This window comes from Dacryopinax primogenitus, assembly GCF_000292625.1.
Source record: "Dacryopinax primogenitus strain DJM-731 SS1 chromosome Unknown DACRYscaffold_9, whole genome shotgun sequence".
Classification (NCBI taxonomy): Eukaryota; Fungi; Basidiomycota; class Dacrymycetes; order Dacrymycetales; family Dacrymycetaceae; genus Dacryopinax; species Dacryopinax primogenitus.
Window position 1 is genome coordinate 746,481 of NW_024467206.1, and position 15,127 is coordinate 761,607.

The following is a 15,127-nucleotide window of genomic DNA, read 5'->3' on the forward strand; positions in this document are numbered from 1 at the left end:
CAAACACGGCCATATATATGCACGCGATTTGGAATGCATCGAGTTGAATCACCCCAGACAGTAAATAGTCGCCTTCGACAAAAAAGTGACCACAGATAGATACAGGCGAATTCGGAATGCCTAGTTGCATCGTCTCAGACAGCATAGCGAGCGCCGATCACGTCTTGGCATAACTTGTGCATGATATATCGCATACACGCACACCGTTACGCACAGGTGGCCGAGGAGGCACCGATAGATTCATAGCGCTAGGCGGGATTCAGATCAAAGTTCACCAGGTTTCGGCAGCAGCAGTGACACTGGTGAAGAGTCTGGAAAGCACACGTTCGATGGGATCCATGTGACAGACATACGAACGAGAACGAGAATTGTAGCAGCATAGATAGATTTCGTTGGACAGATACTCGATAAAAGCAATAGAATACATCGACCCATTTTTGAAAAATGTCGACGACGACAAGAATAGACGCCCAACAGCGTGGTCGGCCCCTCACGAAGCATCGCGCAGCCACATAACAACCGAATTCAATCCCTTCCTTCATGTGGCGCTGAATTCGCAATGGGCTAGGGGAAACGTCGGACCTGGATATATCCGATATTGCGTTTGGGAAGGGGGGTAGAATTGCTCTCTTTCTTTTCTCCACTGTCCTACCGTCATACTCCACCTCACAACAAGTTGAGGGCTTTACGAAGGTCTTATACGCGACTCCTGTCCACTTCACAGTACACGGGAGAGCTAAAGTCGAGGGGGGCATGCAACTCACCCTAACACGCGGCCCACAACTAAGCCGGAAAAGTACCAGCACACTACTGTCCCCTTCCCCTGTCCAAGGAAGGCAGGGACAGCGCCGAGACGTGAGATCGGTCAAGGGAAGAAGGGGTTTGTGGGAAAATGCATTCCACTGGTACCGTGATCGTGCGCTGCGGACATTCGAGGTGAAAAGCAGGGAGAGGGGAATACGTCTTGTGACTACTTTGCTCTGAGCCCCTCTCCGCATGGCGTACCCACCCGGCTGCCGGCCAGCATGAGCTGAACGATGTCGATATCGGTATCGCGTCCCCCGTCTTCTGCTACTCTCGTCTGTCTGCTTTAGCTCGCGGATCGACATCGAATTACCAGAGCGAGCTGGAGCATCGTTCATTCTGCTCCTGCCGGTGTGAGTGACGGCACCCCATGTGGTATCCATTACATTGCCGTAATATGGAATTATACGTGTAGTTTGGAATCTATGTTTCCTTGGCAGAAGGCAACACGTGCCCAGAGTGCATCGATGGGCAACAAAACTGAGAAATTGTCTGGCAGTTGCAACATTGGAGGCTGAAGATAGCTCACTAATCACCCACCCGTCCGTTCCCCCCGCTCAGATCTCGCTCCCACCCCCTAGTGGGCCCCTGCAAATATCCCCTGCCCTGCTTTTTGTTGCGTCTTCCATGCTCTATTCAATTCGCCCAAGCATCGTTGGCAGATGTGATGTGCAAGCTTGGCGGATCCACAGGCAGGGCAGTTGACAATGTCTGGCCGGCAATGTGGGTGACTGGTGCGAGAGTTATATAACAGATTTGAGCCTACTGTGTTTGTCCTTTAGTCCTTTATTTGCAGAGCGCATCGCCTTCCGTGAATGAGAAACTTTCTTCTTAGGAACAGCGAGGAGGAAAGGCGGAAAGAGGTCGAGGAGGTTTTGGAGCAGTCCAGCACCGAGGACCGTAGAAAATCCCAGGGGTGTTACGCGCTTCTGAAAGGTTGAAATCTTGAATAGTCCAACGATTGACCATGGCGATGGTTTTTGTGGGAGAAGAACTGATGTTACGAGAGCGGCCATTGCAGGATGAATGTGCCAATGGTGGATGAGAATCGAAGTGGCGCGTGTTTGTTGCACCCGCAGGCGCCCCACCCTTCTCCTTCTTCACCTTCCTTTTCGTCCAGTTTGAACCGCTCATCAGCCATGTTCCGAATCACTCGCCCGCTACGGCAAGCCATACGGCAAACAACCAACATTGCTGGTCTTCATCCCCATCCCGATCCTATACCCGCTCTGGCGTCCACATACGAAAAGACACTCAAGCTGCTCGAAACCATTCCACCATCCTCCGTATACAGACAAGGGACGGAAGCCCTCACACAACGCAAGTTAGACATCGTCAAAGCTTCCAACGGAGATGCTTTTAAAGCCGAGAAAGATTTAGATGAGGGCCTCATTGAGCAAGTAATTCAGGTTGCGGAGGATGAGCTGAGCCTCGTCACGAAGATGATTGAATGGAAAGCGTTCGTATCATCTGGCCATCAGTCTGACACTCCAGCTCACAGTGACATATAGGTGGGAGCCTTTGGAAGAAAGGGCACCCCCTGGACAATGGCAGTATTTTGAACACAACCCAGTTAGCGATTTTAGCTGACGTTTGCACTGCCTATTAATCCCTGCCGTTCCAGGCGAAGGACGTGTAGTTCAGAGCAAGAGTTCTTGAGAAATGACAAGTAACTCCCTCCTGTCGTCGAATGTGGCTAATGAATACATCTGCTTCACATTTCCTTCCCGTCTAATATGAACAGTTGGTGGGAAACCTGACGTTCACCACACGTCTCAAGACGGCTGTAATGTTACGGCCAACGGTCAGAATATTGACATGTCGTGCAAATGCCCAATGTCTCTTATGAAAGCACGCAGACCATACGCATACACAGCATAAGCCACAGGCATATATCCCTAATCAACTAGCGCTCCGATAGTAAAAGCACTCAGTAACCGAGGGCTACCAGCTTTTCATCCGATGCACCTGCCTCGGCCTTCTGACGCAGTTTTAGCGCAGCCGTCTGTAAATTTATGTTAAAATAACACATCTTGAGAGTACGGCAAGGCCTACCTTGCGCTCAAAGAAGGCCTGTGCCTTGACCTTCCTCTTCTCCTCCAACTTGTCCACCACGTCCTTGTACCCCCATCCAACCTCGTGCGAAAGACGCTGCAGAGGCATCACGATAAACAAGAAGTATTGTGCATCGTATAAGGACATACCTTGATAGTGCAGTACTTCCGGCCAGGCTTCAGCCGCAGTACGCGGAGGGCTTCAGGTACAACCATCTTCTTTTTCTTGTCATAGGGGGGTGGGACACCCTCGTAGAGTTGCAAACGTTTGAGCGCAGCAGCGCCACGAGCGGTCTTGTGGGGGGTCATGCCACGGACGGCACGATAGAGGATGCGAGAAGGAGCACGTTCATGGAAAGGACCGGACTTCTTGGGGTTTACGATGTGGCGCTTGTGGAGGAAATTATGGTAGCGGAGCTGCGACGACATGAACTTGCAAATCAAATCGTTTGATAGTGCACGTACCTTATTGCGGAAGAAACTGCCGGAGATATTGATCTCCTCGCAGCGGAGGACTACGATTTTCTGGCCAGAGAGTATTTGCTTCGCAATGATGGAAGCTATGCGGCCTAGAAGATGTCCCTTGCCATCGATGACAATGGGTGCCGAAAAAATTTGGGACATTGTCGACAGCAGCGGTCGTCGCGAAAGTGTCGAGGCAATTGTGGTAGGGTCGCCGCTCTACACCTCAAAGCACCACACAGGCACCGAGTGCACTTTGCTTCCGAGTACTGTACAGTTTTGACTTTGGCACTTTAGGGCAGCACCAGCACAGCCACTTTCATTCCCTTCCCCCACAATCACCGTTTCTATCAGATCACGTAAGTTATTTGCTTAGCATCGATTCAGAGACCGTGATGGCACTGTACATGTCATTTATCAATCTGAGACGTTCTGCGACATCTCAACGTGCAATACTAAGAAGTAATGATAGCACCGTGCCGTGGACAGACAGGATGGGCCTTCAAACCTGGACCCAGTCGGATGTAGGAATAACGGAGAAGAGGCAATACGTGATAGCGAGAGAAGTAGACAAGGAAAGAAGGCAGGCGCGGCGTACGCAGGCGGAAAGCACGGTGGACGAAGGCAGGAGTGTTGAGGGGGGAAATAGAGTTTCGGGAATCAACAGGTACTTGGGCCCGAAGCAGCAATAAAGCGCTGGGCACCAATGCACATGGACCGTGGGAATGTGTATCTACTCGGCAGCGGCAATCATCGCTTCGCGGCCAACGCGACGCTCCTTCTCTCCTTCCAACTGATTGTAGAGAAGGAAGAGCGCCTTTTCGTTACTCTCACCGGTTCCAGTGATCGTGAACATACGTTCGCCAGTTTCATCGTGAGGTTGCTTTGCAATGCTGATCTTGCTACCACTCAGACGACGAATCTCCGTTATCTTGGCTCCACCACGTCCAATGATGCAGCCGACCATGTCAGAAGGGATGGAGATGTTTTGGGTTCGGATAGGCTGATTTCCCGCATTCGAAGTAGGGGAGGCTGGCGCGAGAACAGACGCAGCCGCCGCAGGTAAAGAAGTCTGCTGGCCGATAGACTGACGACGACCACTGGTACCGAAGGCTGGAGCTTGTCCATTGGTACGACGGGGGGAGACATGACTAGCGCCATGCTGCATAGCGAGAGAAGGATCAACAGCGGCGCCAGGGTGATACAGGACAGTGCCAACACCGCGTTCCCAATCCTCGACAAGGCAGCGGCCAACCTCCTCAACGGCTCGACCGATAGACTCAGCATCTCCGATGACCTCAACAACGCGTTCGGTAGATTGCGGCAACATTTCTTTCGCAGCAACCATGCGCACGCCGGAGGCGTCTTGAATAGACTTGATTTTGAGACCCGAACGGCCAATGAGAGTGCCCATCAAATTGTGGGAAATGAGCAGGCGGAGGGTAAGAGTGCTAGCCTGGTTGGGAGGAGAGGGAGGAGGGGTCTGGGGAGGAGAGGGAGGAGCAGGTGGAGAGAGGAGCTGAGACGCGATGAGAGTGTACGCCTATGCCAGCGTGATGAGTCAGCGATCTTGTGTGCATCGGGACTTCTAACGTACCTTTGCAACAGCTTCGACAGGACCAGTGACACTCAAAACGCGTTCGTGAACGCCAGGAACGACCTTGCTAACACCGGCCTTCACACCCGTGGACTCGCGCAGATCTGCGACGTTCCTACCAGCTTTGCCAATGATGATACCGGCATCCTTGGTGCTGACGAGTGCGCGGAGGGTGAGGATCTCAGCCGGGTTGGCGGACGACTGACCACGAGGCGATGCGGGATCTAGATGAGCAAGTTTCCGATGAGTATGTGGTGTAACAATGAAACCTGAATATATGCGCACTGGGAGGGGGGGAATTGGGAGGGCTGGACGGCATGACTGAAACTGGGTGGCGGGGGTTGGGTTAACGGAAGAAGGATGGGGGAGGGGAGAAGAGGAGGGGCGAGTGAGCAAAGGGATAAGGATGGGGAGGACGGGGTGATGCGGGAGGAGGAGGACAAGGAGAAAGGCGGAGAAGAGAGACGAGAGGTGCGGGATAGGGAAAGGGGGACGATGGAGGCGGGTTACAAGAGGTTGGCTCACACGAAATGTGTGAAGGTCCGCCTATTTCAGATTTGTTTCCGTTCTCCTATCCCTTCTCTGCCCGCACCCCAGAGCAACCCTCCCTTGTGTGCACGGGCCATTCGCACAGCCACCTGGCTTATTTGATTGTGTGACGTGGACCAGTCAAGAACAAGTAATTCATCAAACTGATCTCCACCAAACCTGCGGGGTTCTTAATTGGCAGAACCAAGGCGCCATCAATGGCTTGAGAAGAAGTACAACGACGTTGGAACGCGCGTAGTGCAGAACGCGTTTCAGACGTCGCCACCATTGCACAACGCATTCTTGGCATCTTAGTCCCAGCGAATGCCGCTCAGAAAGATCGAATACGATTTGAACGCGAATAACAAACTGTAACATTAAAATCACCGTCCACGGGGAGCCATCGGGACAGCATATGACAGGGCAAGGTGATCCCAACAAGCCGCAAAAAAACAACTCCAAAATGATTGTTCCCTCTTGAACGAAATATCCCATTATACCATTCTCGCAAATGTCAAATATCACTAGTATCGATGATGAGAGGCCTGTGGGGAAAAAAGACTAGCGAACGTGTCATTTCAGTACCACAATCAAGACTGCTTCGCTTTCTTATTTGGGCCGTTCTCCTCCGTTTTCGAAGCTGGTCGCTTTTTAACAGCGACATCACCATTCACGCCTGTCGTTACATTCTCCATGTCGCCTCTGGCGAGAGGAGGCAATTTGAGTTCCCCATACACATTGAAAATCACTACCAGACTCACTGTTTTGCGAAATACGTCCGGCTCTCTTTCACATCGGCAACCAAGGTGTCCTCTCCCTCCTTCCAATCAGCCGGACAGACCTCGCCATGCTTATCCTAGAATACGCGATGAGCGCGTCAGCCTAGAGGTGTGATTCATATACACGCACAGTATACTGAAAGGCCTTGACAAGTCGTAGAGTCTCCTCCACGGACCGACCGACTGCCGTGTCGTTAATGGTCACTTGGCTATTGACGAGTTAACTCAGGCGATCTTTGATCTGTGGGTCTGAAATACTTACCGTAATATGCCTTTGGGGTCTATTATGAACAGACCACGCAGAGCGACACCCTCCTCTTCTATTAGCACACCATAATCTCGTGCGATCTGCATATTCTTGTCGGCAAGCAGGGGAAGCCGAAGATTGGGCCCAAGGCCGCCCTCAGCTCGTGGTGTATTGGCCCATGCAAGGTGGGAATAGATAGAATCCGTAGATGCAGCTAAGGTTTCATAAATGGAAACATAATGATACTCTGCTTAGGAGGGGACGCACCAATAACAGCACAATCAATACCCTCGAATTGAGGTAATGCACGGTTGAAAGCAAGGATCTCCGTCGGGCATACAAATGTAAAGTCTCTAGGTTCCTGTGAGAAACATGCAAATCATATCTGGGCACAATGCTTGCAATGGATAAAAAAAGAAAACCAGCCTAACCATAGCGGTTAAAATGAGTTCTGGAATACTGTAGCGGCTCCGACATAAACACACCATTTTCCTATAAAGTCATTCAAGCTTATGTCTTTGAACAAGCCATCCTCGACTACTGTTCCGCTAAAATGGGGGGCGGGCTTTTGGACAAAGGCTTTAGACATTGCTGCGACGAGGACGTAAAGCGTCAGAGGGGACGAGGTGTAGAAGAAGGATGTGCCGTTGCGGGGTTACCGGAGCGAGAATTATGGAAATGGTAATGTGATGTGAAACGCGGGTCTGCCTCCGTCTTCGGATCCTTAAACAATTCAGCTTAGAAGACACCCTGCGGCACCAAAACTTGGGTCTCGCCCAAGTCTTTTGCGTCCCTCTTCCTCATTTGGAAATCTGATCGACAAAGAGATATAATAGCTCTGCGCGAATTTGTCTCTTGAGATGTGTCCACCTCCTTGTTGTCTTCTTTTCATAATAAAAAAGACGAAGATGTCCGGAACATTTATTGATACTCGAGCCCAGGCGTACAGGGAGGGGTCCAGCTTCGTGGCCCCCCCATTGATAAGAAGAGAAGCCAATCCACCGGCATCCCTTACTTCTCACATCGTCGTAAACCTCCCACTGTGCATCAATTCCAGCCAATCCTCGGCATCTTAATACGGCAGTAAACGCTGTCGTTCGTTCGAGGCCCACTCTGCGTCGTCGAATGTGTCGTCTTCCCATGCCTGAATCGCTCCCTGGTCCACACTATGGTCTTCGGCAATACCGGCCCACTCTACCCGTAGCCTGAGGCCCCGCTCCACCATGACATCGATCCATCGAATCAACTCCTGTGTTTCAAAGTTGGGTCTCATGAGGTCGTGGAATGCAATAAGATAGAGGTCTACTAATTACTTCAGCATTTCAGGATTCGGCACAAGGCACCAACCTTTAGACCACGGGCATTCGGAGACTCCACGGTAGAGAAGAGATTTGGCCTCTCGAACTCGTCCGTTTTCCAGCTCCAGCTGCACGTACTGCTGCCAAAGGAATAAGCTTCTGCATGCCCTAGCAGTAACAAACTCAGCATCGAGTGAAACCTATGAGACACTTGCAACCCACATTTCGTCGCGAACCCCTCGATCGAGCCATTCTCGCTTCTCATGCACAGACGTAGCCGACATTACCGCCGTCGACCAAAATTCTAAAGACTGGTGACAGCACGTTTCGTTCAAAAGCGTTTCAAACAGGCGATGAACACGACCCCGTATAGTCTCACGACTTTCATTCGCTGCGAACCTGAAGCCAACATAAGAAAATCAGTCACTTACAACGGATCAAACGGCTGGGGCTTACGCCGAAAGAATTGAGGGGTTGTCTGGATAAATTTTCGCGCTTTGCTCTAGAAGACCCCGCAGAGCGGCAGGAGGAATCGGAGCAGCGCCACGATTCCTGGCCAAATCCAGCAGAAACCTGCTTCTCGCAGCATGAAGTTCTTCTGTTGCATGCGGTTGGAGGCTCAACACGTCGAGGGTCTCCGTCAGATCAGAGGAGGTCAAGTATGTTAGCAGTGCTCTGGTCTGCATGACCCAGACCGTGGGATGCGTAGCATACATTGACGAGAGCATCTGGTGGGTGTGAGGCGCTGGCAGTGTGAGCATGAGCTTCGACGGCATACCTGCTTCGCCTTCAACATTCGCACGAGTGTCTGTCCATCCCCTCCTAAAACACTCTGGCATAAGATTGTGATCGCGGAGTCCATAGCGCCCTCCTTCCATTCTAATGTTGCCCACTTATACCAAAGTCGTTGAGTCTGCGCTGGAGAGGCCTGTAGTATGAAACACAGCTTGATTTGAAAACGTCACCTGCTGTTCATGCTACACATACTGTTGGGTTCTTAAACAGTATTTGATAGACCCTTCGAGCGGCGTCCAGTTTTCCAAGCGCTTGTTCAAGGTCTGCATATAGGTCCCACAAGTGCATTGAGGAAGGATACAGAGACAGCAGATGCTTCGCGTGATTCAGAGCACTGAGAGCCGTTATTCCTTCTGTGAGAACCTGTAATTTGAGATCAAACTCACCCTTTCGGACTGACCGCATATTCATACGCAAGGTCAAGCTCGTTCCAGCACTCTTGCGCAGAGTCTTTCATCAAGTTCCGCAACTGTAAGAACAGATTCCTATCATGGATGAGAGCCTCTGTTCTATCAGCATTGAAGAGGCTTGCCTAATGAATTCGCATTTCTTCGAGGAGTGCCCTTCCTCTTCTATTTTCCAAGTCCCCAGCCAGGTGTTTTGGGTTGCAGGTGTACCCACCTCAAGACCCAAGTGGTCCGATGCCTTCATTCCCAGAAGGCCCAGAAGGTCGCAAGCCGCCAGAAAAGAATCGTGTGCTGAAAGAGCTTTATTGGGTAGAAGAGGAGATATATCTTGCCAGAGGGTCACTCTATAGGGGTCCGAACCTTCTGCAGTGTCGGCAGGGGGAAGTAGCATGTCGTGCGATGCGCATTGCTCCATATGTGCCCAAATTAAAATAGGATCTTGGTTAGTCTCGATCACAGGAGCAAAATTATTGTCATAGCCATTTGGAGGCTGATTCTGTGGCTCAGTGTTAATCAAATAATTAGATTGGCCCATTTTAGGCGTCTCCTGGTCCCACCACACTTCGAGTTGTTGGCGTACGGCGCTCCAATCCTTGTTGACCAGTCCGGATTCCTCAGACCGACGATATCCCTCCAACAGGGCTTGATATGCTGAAATTGCCCTCTCAGTATAGCCTGGTCAGTTATTCAGTTCCTTCGACGTGAGTCCGCATCATCAGGTTCAGGCTCACCGGCTTTGAATAGTATCGCACAGCTAAGACTGAAAAGGGAGACCGAGGAGGGTCCAAGATCGTCGTGAAATGCAGCCAGTGCTCTTGTAGTACATTGGATTCCATTGTCTATACCCTTCACCTTGAATACCCAGCAGAGCCATTCCTTCCACAGGTCTATGGTGCCCTCTCCCTGACCCAGGGTCAGGGCAGATTCCCATGAGCGATTGCCTTCTTCCATTGGGAGAAGAACACATGATAGACGAGCCCGCTGAGCCAGTAAAATGGAACAATTTGGCAAGTAATGGAGGGCACGCTCTAAGATAGCAAGTTTAACTTGCGCAGCAGCTTTGACACTGGGAGATGCGGCAGCAGACTTGGTGATAAGAGCACACCATGAAGTAACATCCAGTTGGTTGACATTGAGACGTGATTCGATGTCACCAATGTGTGAAGATATTGTCTCTATGTCCAGAGGGTCACTCCTCGAGGAACTGCTTGACATCTCTTCGACATCCAAGTCCTGAGCACTTTGGGCACCATGATGACGAATTGAACGAATCGGAATGAAGTCGAGAGTGGCCAGTGACATGGACTGTTCGGAGGGTTTGACATGTCTTGGAAACTTTGCGAGGTTTTTTTGGAACACATATCGATCATCCTGGACTTCTGGTCAACTGTCAAGTGAGTTGGCCGCCCTTGTTTACTTACGAGACGGAAGTCATCATCAGGGTGTGACGGAGGCGAGCCGAGCACCCCCGAAACTCGACGATATTTGGGAATCGTGCGAGAATGTATTCCACCAAAAGTCATATTCAACCGGTCTCCTGTACGATCAACGTAGAATGTTTTATTCTTCGTGTAGTCAGCATGAAGGGTGGCGGCGGTGAACTCTTCCGATCGTGGAGATGTTGATATTTTGCATGGACGTGCGATCCGCTCCCCCGCTTTTTGTCGCCTTTTTTCAGCACGCCGACTAGACGCATTTATCGGCGAGTCGGCTTCGATATCAGGGAAACTTGCAAACGAAGGAATGTCCATGGTTGAGATAGGGGTGGAATAAGATGAATCGCATCCTGTATGTATGTGCTTATGAAAGTTACTGGTCCCTTTTCGTTCCACACGTGACCAGAATCGCCAGCCATGTATGGTTTACACCAGCTCAAGAACCAATTGAATGTTTCAGTTAAATCGGGGAATCCCGTTGTATTGTCAAGGAAAGAAAGAAAAGTTCAATATGGAGTACAACGATACTCCTGAGCTTTCACCACGAGTAAATTTCATATTTCCATCTTCATACGATGATACAGCTCCGAGTGCTTCCTGAGCTCTTCTGGATTGCGAGGTCCGACCTTCTTCCCATCTAAGCCATATTCAATCCCACTTGAATATGTAACGGGCGCAACTGGCGGCGGCAAACAGTAGTCAGGCTTTACACCATAGTCCTCAAAAGTATATTCTCCGCCTGCTTCGGTGGGAATGTTTACAAGAATCGCGTTTGTTGAGTCAATTGAGATGTCGTAATCAAAGTAGTTCAGTGGTGTCAAAAAGAAGCTTTTAGGGCATGAGGATGGTATCATAGGGTCACGTGTGAAGAACACACCTGGAAGTCGCGGTGATAGTCCTCGTATTGGGAACATCTTCTGTTTGGGGTAAATGATGCGTGCCCACCGAGATCCACGCAACCAGATCCGTTTGATCCAAACTCTCCGAGTCGAAGAAACGATGGAAATCGACCGTGGGCCTTCCTGGCAAGTTCATATTCCACATAGATGAGGAGGTTGGTTCTATCTCCTTGCGCTACAACCAACGTATTACATCTCAATCCGTAACATCTAACAATGGACATGTTGCTCACCAGACTGACGGCAAGATTGTATTGCGCCCAGTTAGCGTTGTTCAGTAACCTTTTCGACCCTACAACCGTCTGACAAAGAAAATCAGTATGTTATCAACGCAAGAGTAGCGTGAACGTCGTTACGTTGTGAATAGGATTGAACCCGGCGTGAACAGCGTAGCCACGGGCATTTCCCCATGAATTGGTAGCATTACGATTCATGACTGAATAGCCGCCTTGGAAGTTCTTGGGATATTTCAGTAGAGCTTCGTCCTCAGTGGCAATATATCGGTGAACAATATGTTGCTGCAGCACGGTTTTTCCCCAGTCATCATCGTACCATGGATGGCTGACTTCTTCCACGGATGTGGTTGTCTCCAAAAGCGAATTTTCAGTTCCGGCAATGTCAAGATCCACCTAGCCAGAACAAAAGTTAAGCACGGCGTTCCGTGCACCAATGCGACCTGTGCACCTTATAATTAATGACATGGTCGTGAAGACTGCCCACTACAAAGGCGGTCGTTAGTAGAACGAACAACCGAGCGGCTCTTGGCAGAATACACTTACTTGTCTGGTCTTGAATCCGTGTGCCGTAACCCGTTTGCTTGGGCTCCCAATACCCTCCTTGCAAATAGCCCGATGCGGACAGGCGGACTTCGATAGTGCCGTCAACAAAGAAAGTATAATCAAACTTACGCCCCTGGTCAAAATGATGTCGGTGGAAAGAAACTTTGACGGACCAAGTAATCATAACTATGATCAGGGATGACTTGAGCAGTCATTACGTCGCAACAGAAATACACTTACTTGCCCACGGTCGAAATAGATCTAACAGTGAAAGCGTAGCCTTTCACTACCTACATTCGTTCATCAACACCGGGGATGCAATGAATGTTGCCTTTCACCTACGCCGTGTTCCTCTAAATATCCATGATGACGGGTCATTGGCCGTCCTATACGAACCAAATCAGACAGCAGAACGCAGGAAATGAAGAAGATCTTGCCTGTGTCGAGCTCGAAAACGCAAATTGCACGTTCTCGAGAGTATGAACCTAGTGCAGTGTGAACCGTAGCCGGCAAATACTGTGCCTCGGCCGGGCAGTCGTAGCCAGGCAGCATATCTCGAACAGACGCGCCCTTAGACGAATGAGCCAAACCCGACAGATCATCCTGAACGTTGTACCATGCCAAAATATCTGTCCAGCCATGCAGTTGTCGCCTGTAAGGGATCATTTCCAGCGTATTGGGCCATCGCTGATCAAGCATATGAGACAATGTCTGAGTCAAATGAGATGCAAATATACCTTCTTGGGGAGCAAGCTGTGGAGCAAGATACTATCAATCACACCTGCTAGAGGCGGCATGCTCTCACCCACCTCATAAATGATCCGTTCGCCACGGAAACCAATATTCCAGAGCGATAGGCCCTGAGGACGGTGAGAGTGTGTGATGGTGCGAAAGCGGGAGAAACGTGCCATGTCTCGATCAAATCCAAGATACATAGACCACCCCATCCATGTTATGTACTGATTTTCTCTATCCACTCTGTAGCGCAGGCCATTGAAGGAAACCGATCGTGGTCCAGCACGATCGTCAAGATCAGGAGCAGGCCCTTGTAGACAATGAGATGTGTCTGAAGCTGTTTCCGGGCGTACCTCTGCGTTGCCGACTTGACCAGCTGGGAGTGTTTTTGTCTGGGGAGGGTAATCTCTTCAGCGTGCCATTATGAAATGCGGCGACGAACTCTTCATTGGAGTTGAAGATCTGGTGGTTGTAGACGACCTGTTCAACGTTCCTTAAGTCCACGTCCACATTCTGGGTGTAAAGCTCCCGCATTACTTTCAATAACTTCCACTTAGAAGAATCGGTACCATCCATGGATACATACTGAAAGAAACCAAGGGGATGGAGCCACGGACCAGGGGCATTACGACGCCAGGTAAGCCATGCCCTAACGCAACATGAGACAACAATAACAAAATTAATCGGAAGAGGTGCCTTCGGAATGAACCATCAAAAGAAAAAGGCGCCGAGCCACTGGCGATGAGCGTGTCGTTCGGGAGTCCACGAGCGGTCCCTCCAAACAGCTCTTCGGTGATATTCTCTAATGGAGTCATGAAGCGTTTTACTGCGGACACCATTTCTCCCACTGGAGCAATACGAATGAGGGTCAGCACAGGAAATACAAATGGTAATAATAACGAGTCGTACTTTGTGCAAATCCACGGGCATTATAAGGGACATTCGGCTCATGATACATTTCCGTCAATTGACGGATTGTAGTGACACTGGAGAGAGGCAAGGGGCCAACCAAATAATCCCGTATCACTGGCTCAGCATGAGCTCCGTGGTGCATGGTCACCTATACAGGTGAATATACTTTTGATGAGCTTTTTGCCGAACTCCGAGTAAGTTAGAAAACTCACACGGGCGTAGCGTTCCGGTGGTGGTGCCCCTTCATTGAGATAAGCAAGGACATCTGACTTCGGGGGACGAAAGTTCTCAATGAGAAAAATAGAGTTATCCCTGTTCGCAAATTCTCAGCTCAGTCGACTAGCGACAAGGATAGGCCAGCGCATACGAGAGCTGTGCGATGTCAGAGCGAGTGAGGTTGAAACCGAGCTCATCTCTGAAAAGCCATATCCTTAATTGTACGACTTCGTCGACCGCCAAGTTTTTCCATGGGTTAGCTCTGGCAGAAACACTGGGAGGGGAGACATCCAAGCACATGCCGGGGAATGCATGCCCTTCCCTAAGAGCATCATACAAGCTGCCGCCCTGGGCAATCCCTGCTGGACGCCATAGATAAAACATGCAGGCGAACAAGGTGCAAGCCGTGATAGTAAGGATCGCCAAGCGCGGTCGATGAAAAATGGTTCTTCCGGGAGAGGCCCCATCTTCGCCCAGTTTCAAAGGTTGATAGCTAGGAGTAGACATGGTCAATAATGGGGGAAAGGGCCATGGAGGAGCCATCTATATATGCTGACCTACATATTTAAGTACGGCTAAAAGAGTGATTTCATTATCATCATAATACGCACATGATTTGGATCTGTGATAACAAGGCCGTCGCATTCATGCGTTATCGAGAGCTTCCTTGAGCTTGTGCAAACGGAGGTTGATAAGTAACCATCCGCGGGCAACTTGGTTGACGCGCTGCAAAGCCGATTGTCTTTTATACTCTTCTGGCCAAATCGGTTTCGGGTTGCGCGACTCCCCAGAATGGCTACTCACTAATAATGAGCGAGCGTATATCCAACGATGAATATACCCCAGTTCGGGCTCCTCCACCATGATATCTTGTCAAGCCTCAGGCTGGTCTAGGCAGTTGTCCAGTGATGTATGCCATCAGTAAAAAGCGCACAGGTGCAATGATAGCACGGGGTCCCTATGAGTGCTACGGAAGCTATGGGTGCTTTGAGACGTCTATGGCAGGCTCTATAGGGCTACAAAGTGGCGGACGATGGGTGCTGCGCTACAATAGCATTTGCAGTTTTTACGGATGCGGCTCCGCTCACTCGCTCAAATGCCAGCCATGAGCTCCGCGCACCTCTGGACAACAGAAAGACAACACTGCTAACAACAAAAGAAAGAGGGAGAAAACTACGA

The 15,127-nt window shown here is 50.2% G+C and overlaps 7 protein-coding genes across 7 annotated transcripts; 1 reads left to right on the forward strand and 6 right to left on the reverse strand.

The window, feature by feature from the left end:
- Positions 1–1,381: 1,381 nt before the first annotated feature.
- On the reverse strand, positions 1,382–1,820 carry DACRYDRAFT_52312 (uncharacterized protein; the record flags this gene model as incomplete). The annotated part of the gene is made up of 2 exons (XM_040775099.1): positions 1,382–1,515; positions 1,571–1,820. 2 exons carry the CDS (start codon positions 1,818–1,820, stop codon positions 1,382–1,384), a joined length of 384 nt encoding a protein of 127 aa, XP_040628782.1.
- Positions 1,821–1,943: 123 nt separating this feature from the next.
- DACRYDRAFT_66862 (uncharacterized protein) lies at positions 1,944–2,516 on the forward strand (the record flags this gene model as incomplete). The annotated part of the gene is made up of 2 exons (XM_040775828.1): positions 1,944–2,263; positions 2,316–2,516. 2 exons carry the CDS (start codon positions 1,944–1,946, stop codon positions 2,392–2,394), a joined length of 399 nt encoding a protein of 132 aa, XP_040628783.1. The 3' UTR covers positions 2,395–2,516.
- Positions 2,517–2,817: 301 nt separating this feature from the next.
- On the reverse strand, positions 2,818–3,482 carry DACRYDRAFT_52390 (ribosomal protein L13; the record flags this gene model as incomplete). The annotated part of the gene is made up of 3 exons (XM_040775103.1): positions 2,818–2,955; positions 3,009–3,275; positions 3,324–3,482. The coding sequence occupies 3 exons, from the start codon at positions 3,480–3,482 to the stop codon at positions 2,818–2,820; spliced, it is 564 nt and encodes a 187-aa protein (XP_040628784.1).
- A 209-nt stretch (positions 3,483–3,691) lies between these two features.
- Positions 3,692–5,406, reverse strand: DACRYDRAFT_22325 (uncharacterized protein). The gene is made up of 3 exons (XM_040772744.1): positions 5,203–5,406; positions 4,918–5,141; positions 3,692–4,863 (listed from the first exon to the last, which is right to left on the reverse strand). Exons 1-3 carry the CDS (start codon positions 5,234–5,236, stop codon positions 4,054–4,056), a joined length of 1,068 nt encoding a protein of 355 aa, XP_040628785.1. The 5' UTR covers positions 5,237–5,406; the 3' UTR covers positions 3,692–4,053.
- A 511-nt stretch (positions 5,407–5,917) lies between these two features.
- On the reverse strand, positions 5,918–7,086 carry DACRYDRAFT_22326 (thioredoxin-like protein). The gene is made up of 7 exons (XM_040772745.1): positions 6,957–7,086; positions 6,874–6,897; positions 6,739–6,824; positions 6,487–6,685; positions 6,355–6,433; positions 6,207–6,301; positions 5,918–6,147 (listed from the first exon to the last, which is right to left on the reverse strand). The coding sequence occupies exons 1-7, from the start codon at positions 7,058–7,060 to the stop codon at positions 6,036–6,038; spliced, it is 699 nt and encodes a 232-aa protein (XP_040628786.1). The 5' UTR covers positions 7,061–7,086; the 3' UTR covers positions 5,918–6,035.
- Positions 7,087–7,498: 412 nt separating this feature from the next.
- On the reverse strand, positions 7,499–9,215 carry DACRYDRAFT_22329 (uncharacterized protein). Its single transcript, XM_040772746.1, has 8 exons — positions 9,097–9,215; positions 8,951–9,049; positions 8,757–8,898; positions 8,548–8,697; positions 8,226–8,497; positions 7,992–8,168; positions 7,819–7,937; positions 7,499–7,773 (listed from the first exon to the last, which is right to left on the reverse strand). Exons 2-8 carry the CDS (start codon positions 9,019–9,021, stop codon positions 7,544–7,546), a joined length of 1,161 nt encoding a protein of 386 aa, XP_040628787.1. The 5' UTR covers positions 9,022–9,049; positions 9,097–9,215; the 3' UTR covers positions 7,499–7,543.
- A 1,709-nt stretch (positions 9,216–10,924) lies between these two features.
- Positions 10,925–14,491, reverse strand: DACRYDRAFT_79568 (amine oxidase catalytic domain-containing protein; the record flags this gene model as incomplete). Its single annotated transcript, XM_040776400.1, has 19 exons — positions 10,925–11,235; positions 11,285–11,481; positions 11,540–11,608; positions 11,663–11,935; positions 11,991–12,025; positions 12,086–12,209; positions 12,259–12,271; positions 12,326–12,371; positions 12,424–12,471; positions 12,523–12,655; positions 12,702–12,772; positions 12,823–12,838; positions 12,895–13,130; positions 13,174–13,300; positions 13,358–13,469; positions 13,496–13,667; positions 13,730–13,880; positions 13,945–14,044; positions 14,100–14,491. 19 exons carry the CDS (start codon positions 14,489–14,491, stop codon positions 10,962–10,964), a joined length of 2,589 nt encoding a protein of 862 aa, XP_040628788.1. The 3' UTR covers positions 10,925–10,961.
- Between the last annotated feature and the right edge of the window lie 636 nt (positions 14,492–15,127).

What these genes read in the sequence shown, in the direction of transcription:
- DACRYDRAFT_22329 (XM_040772746.1), bottom strand. Translation starts at nt 9,021, where the DNA reads ATGAAAGACTCTGCGCAAGAGTGCTGGAACGAGCTTGACCTTGCGTAT. An exon ending in TATGCGGTCAGTCCGAAAGG is followed by an intron (nt 8,899 to 8,950) that starts GTGAGTTTGATC and finishes AACGGCTCTCAG; the next exon opens with TGCTCTGAATCACGCGAAGC. An exon ending in AACCCCTCAATTCTTTCGGC is followed by an intron (nt 8,169 to 8,225) that starts GTAAGCCCCAGC and finishes TGTTGGCTTCAG; the next exon opens with GTTCGCAGCGAATGAAAGTC.
- DACRYDRAFT_22326 (XM_040772745.1), bottom strand. Translation starts at nt 7,060, where the DNA reads ATGTCTAAAGCCTTTGTCCAAAAGCCCGCCCCCCATTTTAGCGGAACA. An exon ending in TATTGATTGTGCTGTTATTG is followed by an intron (nt 6,686 to 6,738) that starts GTGCGTCCCCTC and finishes ATGAAACCTTAG; the next exon opens with CTGCATCTACGGATTCTATC. An exon ending in CGGACGTATTTCGCAAAACA is followed by an intron (nt 6,148 to 6,206) that starts GTGAGTCTGGTA and finishes TCCTCTCGCCAG; the next exon opens with AGGCGACATGGAGAATGTAA.
- DACRYDRAFT_22325 (XM_040772744.1), bottom strand. Translation starts at nt 5,236, where the DNA reads ATGCCGTCCAGCCCTCCCAATTCCCCCCCTCCCA. An exon ending in TCCCAATTCCCCCCCTCCCA is followed by an intron (nt 5,142 to 5,202) that starts GTGCGCATATAT and finishes TTGCTCATCTAG; the next exon opens with ATCCCGCATCGCCTCGTGGT. An exon ending in CTGTCGAAGCTGTTGCAAAG is followed by an intron (nt 4,864 to 4,917) that starts GTACGTTAGAAG and finishes ACGCTGGCATAG; the next exon opens with GCGTACACTCTCATCGCGTC.